The sequence below is a fragment of the Raphanus sativus genome, chromosome 1 (genome assembly GCF_000801105.2).
Source record: "Raphanus sativus cultivar WK10039 chromosome 1, ASM80110v3, whole genome shotgun sequence".
Classification (NCBI taxonomy): Eukaryota; Viridiplantae; Streptophyta; class Magnoliopsida; order Brassicales; family Brassicaceae; genus Raphanus; species Raphanus sativus.
Window position 1 is genome coordinate 451751 of NC_079511.1, and position 18659 is coordinate 470409.

At 33.3% G+C, this 18659-nt stretch overlaps 1 protein-coding gene and 2 pseudogenes across 1 annotated transcript; 1 reads left to right on the top strand and 2 right to left on the bottom strand.

Moving 5' to 3' along the window:
• Positions 1–10365: 10365 nt before the first annotated feature.
• Positions 10366–11555, bottom strand: LOC108839110 (3-oxo-Delta(4,5)-steroid 5-beta-reductase-like; annotated as a pseudogene).
• Positions 11556–12053: 498 nt separating this feature from the next.
• On the top strand, positions 12054–15177 carry LOC108842874 (transcription factor bHLH128-like; annotated as a pseudogene).
• A 1600-nt stretch (positions 15178–16777) lies between these two features.
• On the bottom strand, positions 16778–18655 carry LOC108810670 (chitinase-like protein 1). The gene is made up of 4 exons (XM_018582775.2): positions 18496–18655; positions 17775–18175; positions 17548–17707; positions 16778–17457 (listed from the first exon to the last, which is right to left on the bottom strand). The coding sequence occupies exons 2-4, from the start codon at positions 18160–18162 to the stop codon at positions 17040–17042; spliced, it is 966 nt and encodes a 321-aa protein (XP_018438277.1). The 5' UTR covers positions 18163–18175; positions 18496–18655; the 3' UTR covers positions 16778–17039.
• Positions 18656–18659: the final 4 nt, after the last annotated feature.

Sequence of the window (18659 nt, forward strand, 5' to 3'; positions counted from 1 at the left end):
ACACTTCAAAAAATAATCAGTTTTTGTTAGTATAAAAAATACAAACTTTACACAATAGCAGAATTGGTTGGAGAAAGCACAACTCCAGATTTTGTTTCGAGACTGTTGATTAGCCTGTTCTTAAAAACCAGAACTTTTAACAAATATCAGTATTGTTAGTGCAAAGCATAAACAATATTTAAAGATTTAAGAGTGTAGGAACCTTATTTCACTACGATAGGGACAACTGATATTTATAAAAATAATAAGAACAAAAATCAAAAATACAATACCGAAACAAACGAATGAAGAAAACATTGCAGAGTCGAGATGGTTAATCTCTTTCCTTAAATCTTTAAACGCCCCGTAGTGTGACGGTTGCATAGCGCTCAGATTCCCAGGATACAACTGCAGCATTGTTTCTGTTTACCATCACCGAAAAACAGAATCTATCGACCCTAGTTTTGTGTTGCACTCTCAGACTCAAAAAATAAAAGATACTAACATAACTTTTCAATATGGGAGAATGTGGTTTTTTTTTTTCTTTTGCTATTGATGTGTATATTTTTCTACATTGCCATGAGGCTTTATATAGAAAATAATGTGAAGCATAAGTTTCATTTTTCAACATAAAATGAAACCTCCCATGGTGCACTAATGGAGTCTTTATTTCTTGTCATTATTATGTGAATTCATTTCACATTTTGACCAAGAAATTAAAGAATAAAATTATTATTGTTTGACCAATTCAAACAAAATAATATACTTTAAAATGGATTTCTTTTTTATATTTTATCAATATAAAAGATCAATATATTTGGTTTATAAGATTAAGTTAATGAACATGAAGTCCAACTAACAAATCAAAAACCCAAATCCAAATATCTAATGTGTATATTTGTAACTTTATACAAGTTTCTCAAATCACACACATTAGACCTCCATTTCTCATTCACACTAACTCTATTTTTAGCATATGAATACATTGCTAAAAAAATAGTTCCAACATATATACATGGTGTTGTGATTAGTATTTATTTCCCATATCTTAGATTAATCATTAGCATAAAAATTTCCAGCTATCACAATGTGTAAACAAAGTATTAATTACTTTTAAAGTTTCCACATTACATGCATGTCCTATTTGTATTTCCTTTTGCGATATTATTGGAATTAAGTTAATTATATTAATTTCGATTTTTTTCTTCTGAATGATAATGTACATGACTATTTTCATTTTCATGCATCTTCTTGTTATTTATTTTCTAACAGGTTTTTGGACTACAGTACAGATATCAATCTCAAGATCTAGAGAGGTAATGTAATTCCACTAGCTAGAATTCAGCGGAAAACTTATAGCTTCATTTGCTACTCCCATTTTTCCGTTTTGTCACATACTCACATCTAACATGTTGATCCTACTCAATGATGCATTTTATTGTTGAAGAGTAATATAAAATTAGTTAACAAAACTGAATTCATATGAAAGGAAATAAGTTTTAAGAGATTTATATTAGGACAAGGTTGTTTCACATAGGAAAGACATTTTGGAACAATTTGCATGCATCTTAAACGAAACTCTATGAATCTCCGTGAAAGATCGTGAAGGAATAGCAAAACATTCGTCATGATGAGCACGAGAGAAAATAAATCTCCCCTAGACATTGGAGATACATATGTAAATCTAAACCTAAAGCCACGAGTCTGTTTAAGAAAATAAACTGGAAAATAAAAACCACAAAGAAAACTCCAAAGCATGTTTCATAACGTCAAAGACTAACTTTCGATATATCTGGTCTTCTTGTGCAGTAAACTGAGATGTTTTGTCTGATGTCATCAAACACAAATTAAAGAAAAGAAAAGAAGAAAAAAAAGAAAGACAGAATTACAAGGAGGCTTTAACGGTCAACTCTTCTTTTGGTGATGACTTTGTGATTAACTTGTAGAAAATGGGGCATGAAATCACTAATTGAGTAGCCAATAGGGTATTAATTAGGGATCACAGCTAGTTTGTTGACTTGTGAAGATCCCTATATTTTTTTAGATACGCGGTTTGATCCGATGATTGATCTACTGTTTTATCTTAGGGTTTTTCTCTTATCTATCATTTTGTTGGCTCTGGTTCTTTTTGTGATCGAGGGAAAACAAAAGAGAGTACTTATTCTTTTCTTTTCTTTTTTTTCTTTTTTGTACTTCTTATTCTTTAGACATAGTAAATTCCGCAGCCGTAAAAATATACGTAGGCTTCATATTGATGATCGATGCATTTGTATGAAATTGTGTATCATTTATTTAGTTTAACCTTTTTTAAAAAAAGGAAAGGGTTAAACCCGAGTCTATTAAAGACACAAACCTAATCTCCGGGTGCAGATACAGTTCACAGATAGATCTTCTCCTGAACATTCAAATGAGTCAAAAATAATAGCTCTTATTCGGGTAGCCGGTGGAGTTTGAACCTGAATTCACCGTATTGGGTTTTAATTCCCTTAAGTGCCACTAGGCCATCACCACCCCCGGTTTAGTTTAACCTTTTTGATTTTAAAGTTTTCTGATTGTCATACTTATTTGAGTTATTTCTCGATGCATGCCGTAAAACTAATTAAAACTAAACCACCAAGAAAACATAGAGTTTATTCATGAAAAACTATAAAATTATCCGGTAGTCCTAGAGTTTTTTGTCGCAAACTTATGGCTATGTGGCAAAGAAGTGTACACAAATTCTGATACAAATTTCAGTAAGAAAATGGATTACTAAATATATTTGATATTTAAAATTTGTTCATCATTTTAATTAAAATAGAGCTACACATTTGCTACAAGTATGTTACAACTGAAGTACTTTTTTGTATTATTATTTTTTATTACTTAAAATATATCTATATTATTAGAATTGAAGTATTTTTGTACTGTTTAGAAACATAGACAAAATAATGAATGAAATTTGTTTGAAAATATGTATATTAGATCAAATACTTTCTTTTATTTATACATTTAGCTATTGTGTTTACAATAAATTAGTTATTTTATTTTTATATTTTTTTGTAATTACAAATTTTGTCACTGCATTTAAAATCAATTTAAATTAATTAATTACAATGGTTGTTGTTTTTATGGTGAAAATAAAATCACAAACTGAAATATATAGAATATATTATATAAAATAATTTTAAAATATAGTATTACCTTATTTAGTTTAGTCAAATATAAAAAAATTAAGAGTTTAATTTTCAAGAATATAAAATATCATAAAATTTAATAATAATTCATAGAAAATTAATACAAAATATATTTTTAGTATGTTGTTTTATTTGAAAATAAATTAACAAAAAACATGAGATTAATATATATATATATGAATAGTACACTTACATCAAATTGCATCAAGTTATAAAATTTTTAATATAATATTATGTACAAATTAAAAAAATATTAGTAAATATATATTCTACTATATATTTAAATTACAAAACATAAAAATATATGCATGAATTTTTTTATAAAACTAGCAATTTATGAATTTATGTTGAACACAAGTTAAACCAAACATATTCAACAAGTTAAACCAAACATGTGCGCATGGACGCAGATCAAGTTTTAGTTTTTATTAAAAAAAAAAAAAACCAGCTGAGTTGAAATGATAAATTTGTATTAATTTTTTTTTTAAAAACATTTCATTAGTTGCCTTCCTTACGAAGCACTGTTGATCTTGCAACTACTACAATAATCTTTATTTGTTATTATGAATATTCGTTAAAGTTCATAACATCGATCTCTCAAATATTAAGATCCGTCAAAATTTAGATTATGAATGAAGAAAGGGACACCCGGCGTGGCGCGTACATACCAGCAATGGTCGTGTAACTTTCTATTACATATTAATTCGTATATGTATTTTTTTTCTTGATAACTTGTGCGAGTATACTATTATTCTTTTTCTCATCAATCATAGAACTTTAGTCTTTTGGCCTATAATTTTCTGATGTTAGACACAATGTTTATAATATTATGTTTACTACATAAGTCACTTCTCCTAGTAAAATTAAACTAATGATTTAAGTATTTTTCTTAAATAAAAATTATTAAGAGAATTTAAAGTTCTTAAGTGATTTAAACATTGTTTTATCGTTATTTTAGAAATTTGGCGGTTGATATATAGGATATATTATAGACGTATAACATAATAAAGGATTAAAGGACGGTATCCCTACAAATTGTTACCTTATTCGTATATGTTATATATGATGGCCAAATACAAAGCAATTGTCAAAACTTCGACATTGCTGCAAGATAAAAATGACCAAGAATAAAGCATCATATGCCAAAATTTCAACATTGTTTTTTTATTTTGAAAAATAAATTTCAACATTGCTGCAAGATATAATTTTACACTTCCATTTTTAAAGCTTCATACGTCAATTTACTTATTTTCACATATAGAAAATAACGTTTGCTATATTTTACCATTATATAAATTGTATGTGCTCTATTTGTCAATGATAGCAATGGGTTTTATAATGTATATCTACAATATTATTCCCATTTTGTATATCAAGTCTCCAATATGTTGCTTCTCGTGTTTTGCGAGGATCTATATTTCATATATATTTCTTTTGGAAGCTTACAGAGTAATATAAAATTGCACAGCGTAAGTCAAATTCGTAACATTTACGCTGTAGTATTATACTAAATGAAACCTTTGTAAGAGACCCCCAATTTTTTTGAAAAGACTAGATAGATAAAAGTTTTTGAAAAGAAAATTTAGACCTCCAAATTAGTAAAAAATAAATTTTACATAGACATTACCAAAAATCTACCCTGATTACGTTTACGAGTTATGTTGACTTAGATCGAAAAAACAGATAAATTTGTAAAGCTGAAAAATGTTCATGATATCAAATTTTCCAACTAATGTCAAACATCTGACATCTTAGTTCTATAGTCTTCTAGATCATCATGAAACACAGCCAAAACTGGCAAAATTCCATCAAAATTTCTGTCCAAATTGATATATATTCACATCTATGATACACAACAACAACAACAAAGTCCTAGAAAATATTAAAGATTATTTGAGAAATGAGGGGAAATAACAATTTTCAAAAATGTACATAACACCTTGTCATTATTTATTTAGATTTTAAAAATATTTGTAAATATATCTTTCAAAAACTAAGTATTAAAAATTAAGTCTTGTTTTAAATTTAAAATTATGTTATTTATTAAATTCGACTCAGAGATACATCTGTATTATTGAATAACATATAATTTTTAAAGTATTTATAGGTACATTTTTATTATTGAAAAGTTCATGTCTATAGAAAAAATATTCTCATCCGTTATGAAACTCATAAACTTATACATATGGATTGAATCAACCTATTTAAAAATACGTATTTCTCAAGGAATTTCATAATGAAGAATACTAACAGTGATTTTACAATGAAGACTTACGCGGTTGAGACTTTAATTTTCAAAAGACGTCATGCAGCTCATTGCCCCAAATTGATTTCATTTGACAAACAACAAAAACCTTGTACAGGGAAGAATCTAATTAGGACTGTGTTTGTAAAAGCATAGAAATCAAGCACATGTGACCTTGATGGCTTGATCTTTGATTTGACGGTATTTATCCAAAACTGTAATCTGATTGGCGAATTCGTGGGAACATAATATTATGATCTCAGGAATTAATGAAGAATCGTATCCTCAAAAGGTTTTTTCGAAATATCGTTCAGACTAGAGACCATGATGTTACTTCTCTTTCTGACCACAGATTGCTCAAATTTTCGCCAGTGATATGAAGATGTTCTTATAAAGTCAGACAAAATATAGAGTAATTGAAGAAAACAAAATCACAAGAGACATGTCGTTCTCTTCCGTGTTTGTTCATATGGGCGTCTGAGCTGACGTGTTATCGGTTTTTAAAGTCGGATTTGGACAATTTAGTTGTCTGATTAACGAACATTAGTCCGCTCCCTACAATATTATATTTCGCACGTGCAACGCTTCCCGTTAATTTTCTCATATATTTGTTTTCCAAATTTACAAAATGCATACATGAAATTATATTACGGATATGTTTGATGACACCATAGTGAATCTATATGTCTTTCCAAAGAGACTAATAAATGTTTTTTTAAAAACTGAGTTTTCTCTAATATTAATTTAATGGCCTCAAACCCAAGCTTTCTTTACTTTAGATACTACATTCTATAGCTAGATTAACACCTTATTTATCGATTAGGCAGAAATTTTGGAACTGTGTTATTAAAAGAAGAGACAACAAAGCTGGGTTTTACTGAATTGTCTAACTGTACGTATTGATGTTATATTACTAACTTTTTTTTTGTCAACTGTTATATTACTAACTTAATTTGGAATTACTAACTTAATTTGGATTTTAGCTGACGAGATTATTTTGTTTAAAATTTTAAATAGGAAGTTTGGTTACAGATCACATCATTCAACATTAAACATGTCGGGAATAATAAAGACATATGTTTATAGTATATGATAAGAACTGTGACTAATATTCAAATTTCAAAATTTCACGAATCACATGGGTCAAGAAGGGTGGGGTAGAAAACACGTACGTTTAGGGACCAATGTGTTATATTCATGAATGTGCATCAAATGTGTTTATATTAGTTTCACTCTCTCTGAATAAAAAACGTTTACCTAATTGTGATTGCGTTTACAGAAAGAAGAACGCCTGTTTTGCATGCAAAAAAATCGTAAGAGTTCGTACGCATCTTAATTACGACTCCAGTTTTATACCGTAAAAAGAAGTGTTGGATGATTCAGACAATATGAAACATCGTTTTCGTTCTTTCCTTATAAGGATATAGTTTATTTTTATTTATAGAGAAAAAGATACGGAAATATGTTTAGTGCGAAAGTGATCGTTGAGAGAAGAAGTTTCCATCTTTGCGAGCTCTATATTTCAACCTCAAGTAATAAAATTAATTACTGATAAAAATGTTTGTCGCTTAATTACCAATTTGAACGCTGGATTTGTATCAGTCCTGTAATTACTAAAGGTTCGGTAACAAGTTTTCAATATGACATTGATTAGTTGTAGTGTAGTTATCTTATTATATAAATAAACATTTAAGCAGTACTATAGCAAATTTGAAAAAGTTGTAACAAGGTTTTTGTTGAAAGTTTGCAACTCTTTTTTTTTTTTTGCAACTCTATTATCGTAATAATTTAATTTTGAATCAAAATTTGGTTCTAGCTTTGTTGGATATTATGTGATCTCATTCGGATTGGTAGACCAAGCTTACTACATAGGCTACACTATGATCCGTGTTTCTTCTAGATTATCTTGAAAGTTTTGGATTTTTATTTTTACATATGTAATTCACAGAAAAAAAAGGATTATTGTCTGGGGATAATTTATGAATTTTTTTGCGTGAACAATTTATTTGTTGCTACAATTTTCATGAAGCGCTAATAAGGTATGTTTTCCAATCTACAACACACTGAATATTTCTTGTCAATATATTATTTTACTGTTTTCACAGACGTAGTTAGATATGTAGCGGTTTTTCTGTATCAAACATATCTTGCAATAATTTCACAAGAAAATGCCGGTGACAAAAAAAAAAGGTTTTGTCACTTGTTTGCTATCGAGTTTCTGTGTTTCCATTTATATTTTATTCGATTTGGACATGATTTTTTACGTAATCCATGACGTACTCGAGTAGCGTGTTTAAAGTATATATGTTGGAAATAACGTTAAAAGGAGGATATTGATATTGGCGTCAATAATTGTGATTGTCCGTTTGTAGCAATCCCTCGTTTATCATGTTCTTACAAATGCGGAGATAAAAAGAAAAGTAAAACTGGTTTGATGTATAATAATTACCAGACAAACCCAAGTCATCTTACGTTTTTTCGAAAATCTTCTAGAGAGTGGGAATGTACTTAGTACTAATGCATCGTTCTTAATATATAACATGCAAACTTGTGTATGTTTTAATGTCAAAAGTTTGATTATTAGTACATGGCTGGATGGGTCAGGAGTAGTTAGATGCTTGCTGGAATAGATAGTAGCTTCTATAATAATAAGTTGTAACAAATGACTCTGATTAAAACTAATATTTCTACTATTAAACTTTTTAAAAGCAAACTTATAGATGGAAAATTCTGAACTATAATGTACTTGTTGCTTCATCAGTATAATCATTAGACGAAAAAAAGATGGAAAATTATGGGAACCCAACAAAACACTGGGGAAAGGAATATCATCTGTTACTACTTGTTCAAAGAGTGACCAATGAGCAAGATAAGACGGTATTTAATTTCTCAAGATTGGAAGTCGCTAGCTAGGAAGTCCATATGTGTGGTTGCAATGAGCAGCCATAATACTTAAGGACGGTCAAATGCTCAACTAGACTGTGGAGGAGCCTAGGGAGGGTCCAAAGGTCCACCCAACTCAAAATACTTTTGTAACCTTATGCCAACAAACCTAACAAATCGTACAGTGGTCAGATTTATTCTAAGCTAGCCGGACCAAATGATTAATTCAACTATATAACTATATACATATATATTTAATTAAATTAGCTCTTAGTTTAAGTTATATTATACTAGGGTCGGCCCGTCCTACGGACGGATATATTTTATTTGTGATTTAAATTATTATTTTTATATAATTTTGTGGTTTATATTTTAGGTTGTAAAAGATGAGTATGATAATGACTTTTGTCTTTTCAAAAGTTTTAGGTGAAGAGATATTATATGTGATAAGATATGTTTTCTTTGAAAATTAAAAAAAAAACTCAAAAATTATAAGGGCTAAAAAATATTTGTATAAATCGAACGTATTCCATTTAGTTATATCAGATCAGAGAAGAGTATACATTCATCAAATCTTAGGACACATACATATAGAACTTCTATATCATACAATGCATAGACATACAAAAGCAAATGCCCTCAAATCTCTATATCATTGTTTTTATTCATTTTTTCTCATTAGAAGATTTGTATAAGTTTTTTGTTTTTTTTTAACTAGAAGAAGCAGTTATTTTGCACAATTCTATAATGGAACCAGAAAAAATGTTATTCTCTGCTCCGATGTTCTTGCTTTGTCGGGCGAAAGTAATTGTAAGTCAACTGGTGAAATTTCTAGCCACGTAAAAGCTGCTTGCTCTTCAGGGGCTGGTAAAAATCCAGAGTTTATAATCGAAATTATATGCTATAATCATACATTATTATTTTGTCTTAAGGTATTATACTTGCGTCTACTTTGGAAGCGAAGGAAATCAACCAAATGAATTCTACAGAGAGTATTAATTCATTAGCGGTTTAGTGAAACTTCATCATGAATTATTGAAACATAAAACCACATAATACAAAAGTTATTCCAGAGACTACCTAGCTGTTCAACTTGTTGTGTTGGATAAAAGTAGATCACATGTTAAGTAGGGCCATAGTTCTTAGCTTCTCGTACTTATATGTACCCAATCTTCTAAGCCTGCAATGTAACCGTGATTTAGAACCCATAAGTTTGAGACAAAAGAATGATAATAATTAGAAAGTTCATTTAAGCATTTAGCTACAATTAACCAAAAAACTTCAACCAAGAATCAAGTTTCAGCTAGTTAAGTAATTTTCAATCTTTCAATCTCTCTTATATCTTCTTGGGTTATATGCTCGACACAGATCCTGATATAGAAATGTTAAACTCTGGTCTCAATGGAGATTTTGTATATCTGCAACATGCATATATATATATATATATATAATATATATATATATATATATGTGTGTATGTATGACTGTGCAGTGATGTCAGCTGAGTTCATGTAAGTTCAGAGTTTGAGTAGCATCTGCAGATTTGGTCATGGATGTCCATCGAGAGAGATAGAGGCTTCCATGAAATGTTATTTTCACATGAAAAGAAAAAAAAACAACAGAACTATACAATCAGAGTCAAACCAGAACTATACACTGATTGGTTTTGTTAATTTAGAAAATAGAGTATCACAAAAAGAACTAAACTTTATAGTTTTGCTTTATTATTAATAAATAGAAACTTATTTAAGCATTTAAATCGATTTACAATTAACATAAAGCTTCAGCTAAAGAATCAATTTGGCTTATTCAAGCTCTGTGAAGAATTGCATCAAACACATAATAAACATTACTTGAGACCCAACCTTATAAAGGAGCTAAAAGAAGGTGTTTAAATCTCGTCTAGGAGAAGGTTGGTAATCTCATGCTCCATGTACTCTTTAAGGTCTCCACTTTGTGAATCAGAAACTCTTTGGAAAGTTAGAACAAAAAATATTCAGAGACACATGCTTCAATCTAACATGTATTAGAGTTCCAAAAAAAAAAGAATCTAGCATGTATTGGGGAAATCAAGAATCAAATCTAGATATATATAAATATTTTCTTTCTCTCCTCATTAGGACATAACATTAACTTTGATCTAAAATAATTTAGAGATGGTGATGAGAACCATAAGGAAAAAGAAGAAAATAGAAACCAACAAAGAACTGAGATTTTGGGAGAAACATAGACATGAAAACAAAGAACCAGAGTAACATCAAAGTGTATGTTATGTAGAAGATGAATCAAGGCACAAATCTTGAAAGCCTTGTTCTTGTCAATCAATCCAATATATAAAAGAGTTGTTGGAGTTCCTTAAACCAGAAAAGCCATACTCTTTGCTCATGTTCATACTATCAATCATTCCTTCAACACCAAGCCACAACATCAGTAAACCACCACACACCAACATCATCAAGCTTCTTCTCCCGCAATTGATTCTTCTTCACCATCTCCTCCCAAACCCTCTCTTTCCCTTTCTTCCCTTCCCTTGAATCCATACTCCTCGATCCCAAACTGCTCAGCAAGAATCTTCCCATATGTTTCCACTTGAAAACATCAGCGTTGCTACAGTTAACGTTGCTGCGGTTAAACGCTTTGTTCTTGGCGTAAGGATCCCCCGCAGCCCAAATCTTCCTGCTCGCCGTCGTGAAACCTTTCCACGCCTTCCTGCTCTCCGGGAAAACGAACTTTGACCCTTCTTGCTTGCAGATGGCTGCGTAGACGCAGATAGTCCCCACAATTTTTATCAAGCTAGACGGAGAGAGCGGAAGATAGTGTTTGGTCTATGCACAAACCAAGTGACTCTCTCTTTCGTCTTAATCTCTTCAGACAGAACATACTCAAGAGTGTAGTAAGAGTTCTCGATCTGCAACCTTGGCATGTCCTCCGTGAAAGGCGGCTCGTGACGATCAACAGCTTTGCCAACACTATCGAAAGGGCTGAGGTATTGCTTCGACCCTTGTGGAGACAAACGTGCAGAGATTCGGCGCGTTAGGTACAACCGCACCGAGCCAAGCTAACATTGAATTTAAATCGTGGAAGGATGGATTGAAAGAGAAACTAAAGATGATGAATCAGTAACTGGTAGATTTCTTGATCGATAAGAAGAAGATAAAGTAACTGAATCGAAACCCTAGTGGCGATGGCGGAGAAAGAAACGGGTTCAACACATGATGCAAAACGACGCGTGTTAGACATATTGCTTACTCTTTATCAGATAGGTTCCATAACACTCAACCAAGACAACACATATGTGCAAAAGCCCAAACAATTGTAAATCGTGAATAAATGAAACGCAAAGCTTCAGTAGAATGGACAGGTGTCGTTGTCTAGAAGCCTGAATTAGTGATCTGGATGCTGATGTGTCACCAGGATAGAAACAACCTTTTTTATAGTAATAGATTCCTAATCTATTTTTTAAGTTCCACCCACCCAAAGTTTGATTACAATTAGTTATATCTTCCATAAACCAAATGTCACAGCACTAAATGATTCCACGAACTATTTAAAGATTTAAACACCCATCATACACAAGAAAATATTATAAAAAGCCTTTTGATCTTGTGGCCCAAAGGTGATTAAGCTAACTTACATTAAAGGTTTACTTAGATTAGTTCGATTTATTTTCTATTGTAAGATCACGTGAGGCGCATGTGGATATCCAACGAAATGGGCCAATCGCTTTAAAGTGAAGACTTTTTATTACACCCCATAAAAAGCATCTAATCTTTTTCTCTCTCAAAAACGTCTTTTACATCTCTCTCTCTCTCTTTCCCTCTACCTCCGGCTCCATTTGGCGATAGAACAAGTCATGTACCAATCATCTTCCTCCACGTCATCATCATCACAAAGATCATCGCTTCCCGGCGGCGGCGGCGGCGGCGCAGGACTGATCCGATACGGGTCAGCTCCCGGATCGCTTCTGAACTCTATGGTGGACGAAGTCATTGGAGGGTCAAACGCTCGAGACTTCAACTTTCCGCCGCCGGATAACTTCCTTGGTGATTTCTTCACCGGAGCTGATTCTTCCTCGCTGAGATCGGAGTCCATGACTTGCGGAGTCAACTCATCGGACGGACATAAACATCTTGGCAATACAATAACAAAGATCTCCTCCTGGACAGATCCTACGGTGGATTCAACGAGATCTCACAGCAAAAGATCAACAACAACGTCGGAGGAGGAGGAGGAAGTAGCTCTGGATCTTACTCTCTCGCTAGACAACGTAGCTCTCCCGCTGACTTCTTCAGCTACCTCTCCGGTGAAAAAAACAGTGAGTTTACTCTCTATTTTTTTATTCTTCTTTTTCAAGAAATTTTTATTTGATGATATTAGTACAAAAGATTCATAACTTCTTGAACTTAGGATTTTCCATAATCGTAATGTAGTTTATAAGATTAAGTTGGTTACTAGGTGAAGAACAACATCATTCATTCTGACAGATCTATTTGGTGAAATCTATCTGTCAAGAGGCTGCTGAAGGGTACTTTTGGTATCTTGTTTTTACTGATTACGTAGCTTTATAGAAAGTATCCAACAGTATTCTTACGATAGGGCGCTATAGTAAGTTGACATTTGTTAGATCAAGGGTCTTTGGTAATTTTGGCTTGGTTGGTATTTGTGCAAGACGTGATCCTCGTATCTTTAAATGACGGAAACGTCCTTGGTCCGAACCACGTGCTTGAAAATACAGTACAATGTGGCTCGGTTACCCTTAATCTTTTGGATATTATTTAGTTTATCCTCGAGGGATCCTATATTGCCAAGTTGCATTTAAAAAAGAATAAATAAAATAAGAGGATGGTGTTTGTAGTTCGTGACCAATAGTATGACTGCTGATGTGGCGTAATAGCATTGGTTATTTTGGAAGATTTTTTATATGGAAAGCGATAGATCTTAATTGGTGGATCTGTCCTTTTTTTAATTTCTATGGTCCTGCGGATTTCATTTGCCTCGATGTTATCTAGTAATAATAATATCTTCCACTTCCACTTCCATTTGATCAAAAAAAAAAAAAAAAAATATCTTCCACTTCCACCGAATCTGGATGTGACAACTAATAACCGGTCACGACTGAACCAGAATCTATACTAACCGATATCCATGAAATCAGTCTTGCTTTTGGATCGATTCGTTTTGCTAACTTTTTATTTACATTCACGCAATTTATTTTTAACATATATATATATATATAAATGAATTAATTCGTCGAAACAGTACCCGTAATAATGTGATACCATTATAATACACTTTACTTTGGAAATCAGGCTTCTCGTTGAACCAACCAACCAGTGATTATAATCAGCAAGGAGGGTCTAATGCAGGACGTGGGCCATCGAGACTCAAGTCTCAGCTAAGCTTCACGAGTCACGACCCACTTTCTAGGATCTCTGAGGTCAATGAGACATCTGTCCACGAAGGTTCGGGCCATTCGTTTTCCGCGGCCGGCTTTGGTGCCGCCACTGATTCTTGGGATGACGGTTCCGGTTCAATAGGTTTTACTGTGACGCGACCTACTAAACGACCCAAGGACATGAGCTCAGGTCTCTTTTCACAGGTAAACCATTTTGCTTTGATAGGGGTTTCATTTCACCATACTATTTTTGTCAGCGGTTATTCATCCTTTATATGTTATGTTAGTACTTAGTATTTTAAATTTACATAAAAATATTTGGTTTTTACATGTTATATTATAATTTGAATGTAAGAACTATTTTCTTGCCATAAAATATATTGTTGTTGTTGGGATCAAGGGGTAAACACTTGCGGAATCTCATTTACTTTTCATTGCTTTTACAGTATAGTCTTCCTTCAGACACTTCAATGAACTACATGGATAACTACATGCAGCTTCCCGAAGATTCTGTACCATGCAAAGTTCGGGCCAAACGTGGCTTCGCCACCCACCCGAGAAGCATCGCCGAGCGGGTCAGTTCAACACCCTATTCTCTTTTGTAGCAAGTTGCAAACGGCCGGATTAACAATACCGTTGCTAATCTATAACTACTCAGCAATAAATAACCTACAATTATACGTCGCTGAAAAAATATTTAGCATAAACCTTCTTGTTTATACTGATGAATGATGATATATGCAGGAGAGGAGAACGAGAATAAGTGGGAGACTTAAGAAGCTACAAGATCTTGTCCCCAACATGGATAAGGTTACTCTTCACTTTGAAACATATCAAATCAAGTGTATAGTAGTACCATTTATTACAGTATATAAATGTTTATTTACTTATGTGATATTCATGGTTTTATTAGCAAACAAGCTATTCGGACATGCTTGATTTAGCTGTACAACATATCAAAGGCCTTCAAAACCAACTTCAGGTCCCTACAAAACTATTAACCAGCTTATTATTCTATTTACATAGCTGGGTCCATTTTTAGAGTTCTCTCTCTATATGTATATATTATATATATATATATATATATATATATATATATATATATATATACATAAACGTTTTCATCTACAAACGCAGACTTTGAAGAAAGAACAAGAGAACTGCACGTGCGAATGCAGTGAGAGACCAAGCTAGCCTAGTTGTACAACCCAACGGTAGGGATGCAGCGAGAGACCAAGCTAGCCTAGCTGTACAACCCTAACGGTAGGGATGATTCTAAATTTATCATGTGCTGTTTGATAATTATGTAAGAGAATTAGAGAAGTTGTAAATAAATAGATTATCAATTGCCTAATTCTCTTACAAGCTTCCCTCGTCCAAACAGTGCCAGTTCTCCATTACATTTTTTCCAAGTCTTTTTTTTTTTTGAACAAACATTTTTCCAAGTCTTATGTTCTGAATATCTGGAATAATTCGAATTATGAATGACAATTATTTGATTTTTAAAGTTCTATCTCCTTTCTTCTAGTTTCAATTTTCATAAAATAATATATCTGCGTCCTCTTTCTGATCTTTTAAAAGCGAGTAAATTGTCAATAAAATGTTTAAATCAATAAAAATAGATCTCTTAGTTCATCAATGTGCTGTTTTTTTCATTGTATTATCTATATATTCAGAGCACTAATTCCTATGTACAAAAGAGAAACTGTTGTCTCTACTAAAGAAGGAAAAGAGTAATGAGAAGAAGTAACGAAAGTAAAAGCAAAGAGGTATCTAAAAGAAATGCAGAAGAGACATAATGTGAGCCTACATTGAAAGGTAATGGTTTCATTTGCAGCATATCCTTTCAAAAACGTGCGAGAGTGTAAAAACATTATAAAACAAACCAATGTTGACATACTGATTGATTGGGTACCAGGGGGTTGCATGTTTACTTTCGGTTGCACACAACACGTCCAATAGCAAATATACTACCTCCATTTCGTCCATCTAAGAAATGAGCAAATATTGATGTCAAAAAAAAAAAAAGAGCAAATATCTTTTTTACCCTTCCTGATGAGGCCAGCTGGGAAAATCATTGATGAATCAGCTTTTCCGAATCCAAGTATTCCGTCAAGTGCCTCTTCATTAGAAGCGTCAACATCTCCTGACTGCCTAGCACCACACCTTCAGGATCATATTAAAACATTCAGACATGGAAGAGGCAATAGGATATGACGGTTTAAGTTTCCTTGCAAGATGAATGATGAAAAGTACTGAAATGGACAACTATTTTCCCCATAATTTTAGGGATTTGAAAAGATACATGTGAAAAAAGTGAAATGAACCCAAATTAAACAAATCAATCAATTACCATAATCAAAAGCAAGATATATTAATCAGTTAGGCATATTGTTTTCCATGAGAATATCACTAGACATGGTGGAGAATTAGTTCACATGTTACTTAACAAAAAAAAACAGAATAGGTTCCAGAATGCACTTTAACTTCAGTGAGAATCTTAAGATTTGTTCTCTAACCAAACAAACTTCATCTGTTTGGCCTTAGTATATGCATTAAGCATTGTTCGCCAATTAAACAATCTTTACAGCCTTTACCATGTCTTTTCCGGGGTTCGCTTAAACTAAAACAGTGACTACAAGCAAGGAAAACGTGTGTTACTATTATCAGTGTGAACAGAAAGAAAATCTATGTAAAAACAAGTGAGTAGTGACGTATCCAAATATGACACTCCCGTTAGCTGTTTTAGTCTTGGGATCACCCGCAACACTATCGTACTGCACAACATCTTGTACAAAATAACCAGCAGTAGAGGAATTTATATGCACTCATATAAGTTAGAGAAGCCCATAAACAATTGTACGGAAATGCCGATTAGTCAGGTCAATTGAACTCATGGTAACATCAGATTTTTACCTAAAATATAGTAATGGTGAACTTATAATAAGTTCTCTCTTTTTTTTTTGCATAAGATGGGATGTATGTTTGTATTAGAGGATGTTTTGAGATTAGGTTATGTTTTTTGGGAAGACAATGGGATCTACAAAGCATGCAATATGAATAATGTAATACAAAAAAAACAAAGAACAAAACTTAAAATGATATAATAAAAATGAATAGAAACATCATTTGCAACACACATTAATGGTTTACATGCTTTCAGTTACTTTTACACACTCTGCAAATATAACAATGCATTCAATACGACATACATACAGATATAAAATTTCGTTTGTATAAGTTCTACAGGGAGTCAGGGAGGACAACCCCTAAAGAAAAATAGCACACTTATTACGTAAACACTTGTCGAGTGAAGAAGCAAAGGATCTTGAGAACAACCGCAAATACGGAGGAGAGAGACTTACGAAGTGGAAGAAGTAGGTGCAGTTGCAGGGTTGAATGCTTTCTGCTCAGCGCAACTGAGCTCCTCGTTTGGACCGGCGTCTTCTCTTCCAATACCCAAGAGGTCCAGGAAGTACAAGTAGTGCGAGACTATGTTGTTCATCGGCTCAATGTCGCCTTGACCACACGTGTACTCTCCGTACAGAACGTTCATGGTGGTGCCAAAAGTCGGGCCACGCTTGGACAGAGTATCGTTCTTGGTTGGTTTCCAGTTACCAACAAAGATGTCGTGAGCAGAGGGCTGAGCTTTCTTTATCGGCGTCATCCATCTCCAGATAGCAGCTTGGAAGGCAAGTGTGGCGTTCTGCTCGATGTACTCAGGGTGGTTCAAGAGATCGGCCTTTAAGGCTTCCCCAGCTGCACCGTAGTTGAAGTTCCTTCAAAATAATCACAATACTTTAAACCTCTGATGAATCAATCCTTTTGAGTAAGTAAATAGAGAGAGAGAGAGAGAGAGAAAGGCATACCAGTAAATGGGTAAAGCACCACGTCCGTAGTACTCAGCTCCAGGGCTGCAAGGGTACTTGTATTTCCAGGTCTCGTCACAGTAAGATTGCATTGGACTCATCTCCCTGTTATAGCAAAGACCCCAAGCCAAAGGCCCTCCTGTTGCGACTCCATAACCACCTTACATAACACAACACATTATTAACCACTCGTGCAAAGCTGCAAATCAAAAATCAAAAGCTTTTACAGGAGGTTTTGCTGGCGACATGACCGAGAAAGGCAGCCATTTCTTTCTGTCCCATGAGCTTTCCACCAGTGGTACCAAACCCGAGAGGCTCAAAGAGAGCAGCGGCGGTAATGAAAGACTGGTAGTCCCAGAAACCAACGGCATGAGCTATGGGAGTGTTTCTTTTGGCGAAGAGCTGCTCGAACTGGTAAACCTGAAAGTAATCTGATATGGTCTGGTTACAGCAGTATTCGGACCACCAGACGCATTCCCATCCCTGAGTGCACACTTTCTTCCCCTTCACTTTCTTCACTTTGATCGTCTTGTCTTCCCCATTTGCAAACAAAGCTAGGGATGATACAGCCAGCAGAACAAGGATAAACACTGAAACGCTCCGGATTGTCACCATAGCTTATACACGGCTAAAAATATCATTTTGAGAAAAAAAAAAAAAAAAAAACAAAATTTAGACAGGCTTTGTGTTTTGTCTTTGTCTGAATCAAAACAGGAACAAATAAAAACATGGAGCTCTTTGGTTTCTCTAGTAAGAGATAACACTTTGTTAGCTGTAGAATGACCAATATCATACCAAACTGGAGAGTATACAAGATTAGAACTTCAATATAGATCAGAGATTGTCAGATTACGAAATCAATAATGATGAATCAGCTATACAAAAATCTCAAGATTAGCTGTGAATAGCTACCAATGTTAAACCAAGTACTAAAAGAGTAGAGCTTACCTGCAATGCTGCTCAGCTAGATCCAGAGAGAGATTGAGAAAAAAACTTTCTTTTTTTTTTCTTTTGTTTTGCTTCGTTGCCGAACAATTAAGAGATTCTCAGGGGAACGAGAGAGGAAGGACTCAACTAAAGCCTGGTGATAGGTCAGCGGTCTCTATCAACCG

Coding starts and splice junctions, on each gene's coding strand:
- LOC108810670 (XM_018582775.2), bottom strand. CDS start 18,162: ATGGTGACAATCCGGAGCGTTTCAGTGTTTATCCTTGTTCTGCTGGCT. Junction 17,708..17,774: donor TGTCGCCAGCAAAACCTCCT/GTAAAAGCTTTT, acceptor GTGTTATGTAAG/GTGGTTATGGAGTCGCAACA. Junction 17,458..17,547: donor GGTGCTTTACCCATTTACTG/GTATGCCTTTCT, acceptor ATTATTTTGAAG/GAACTTCAACTACGGTGCAG.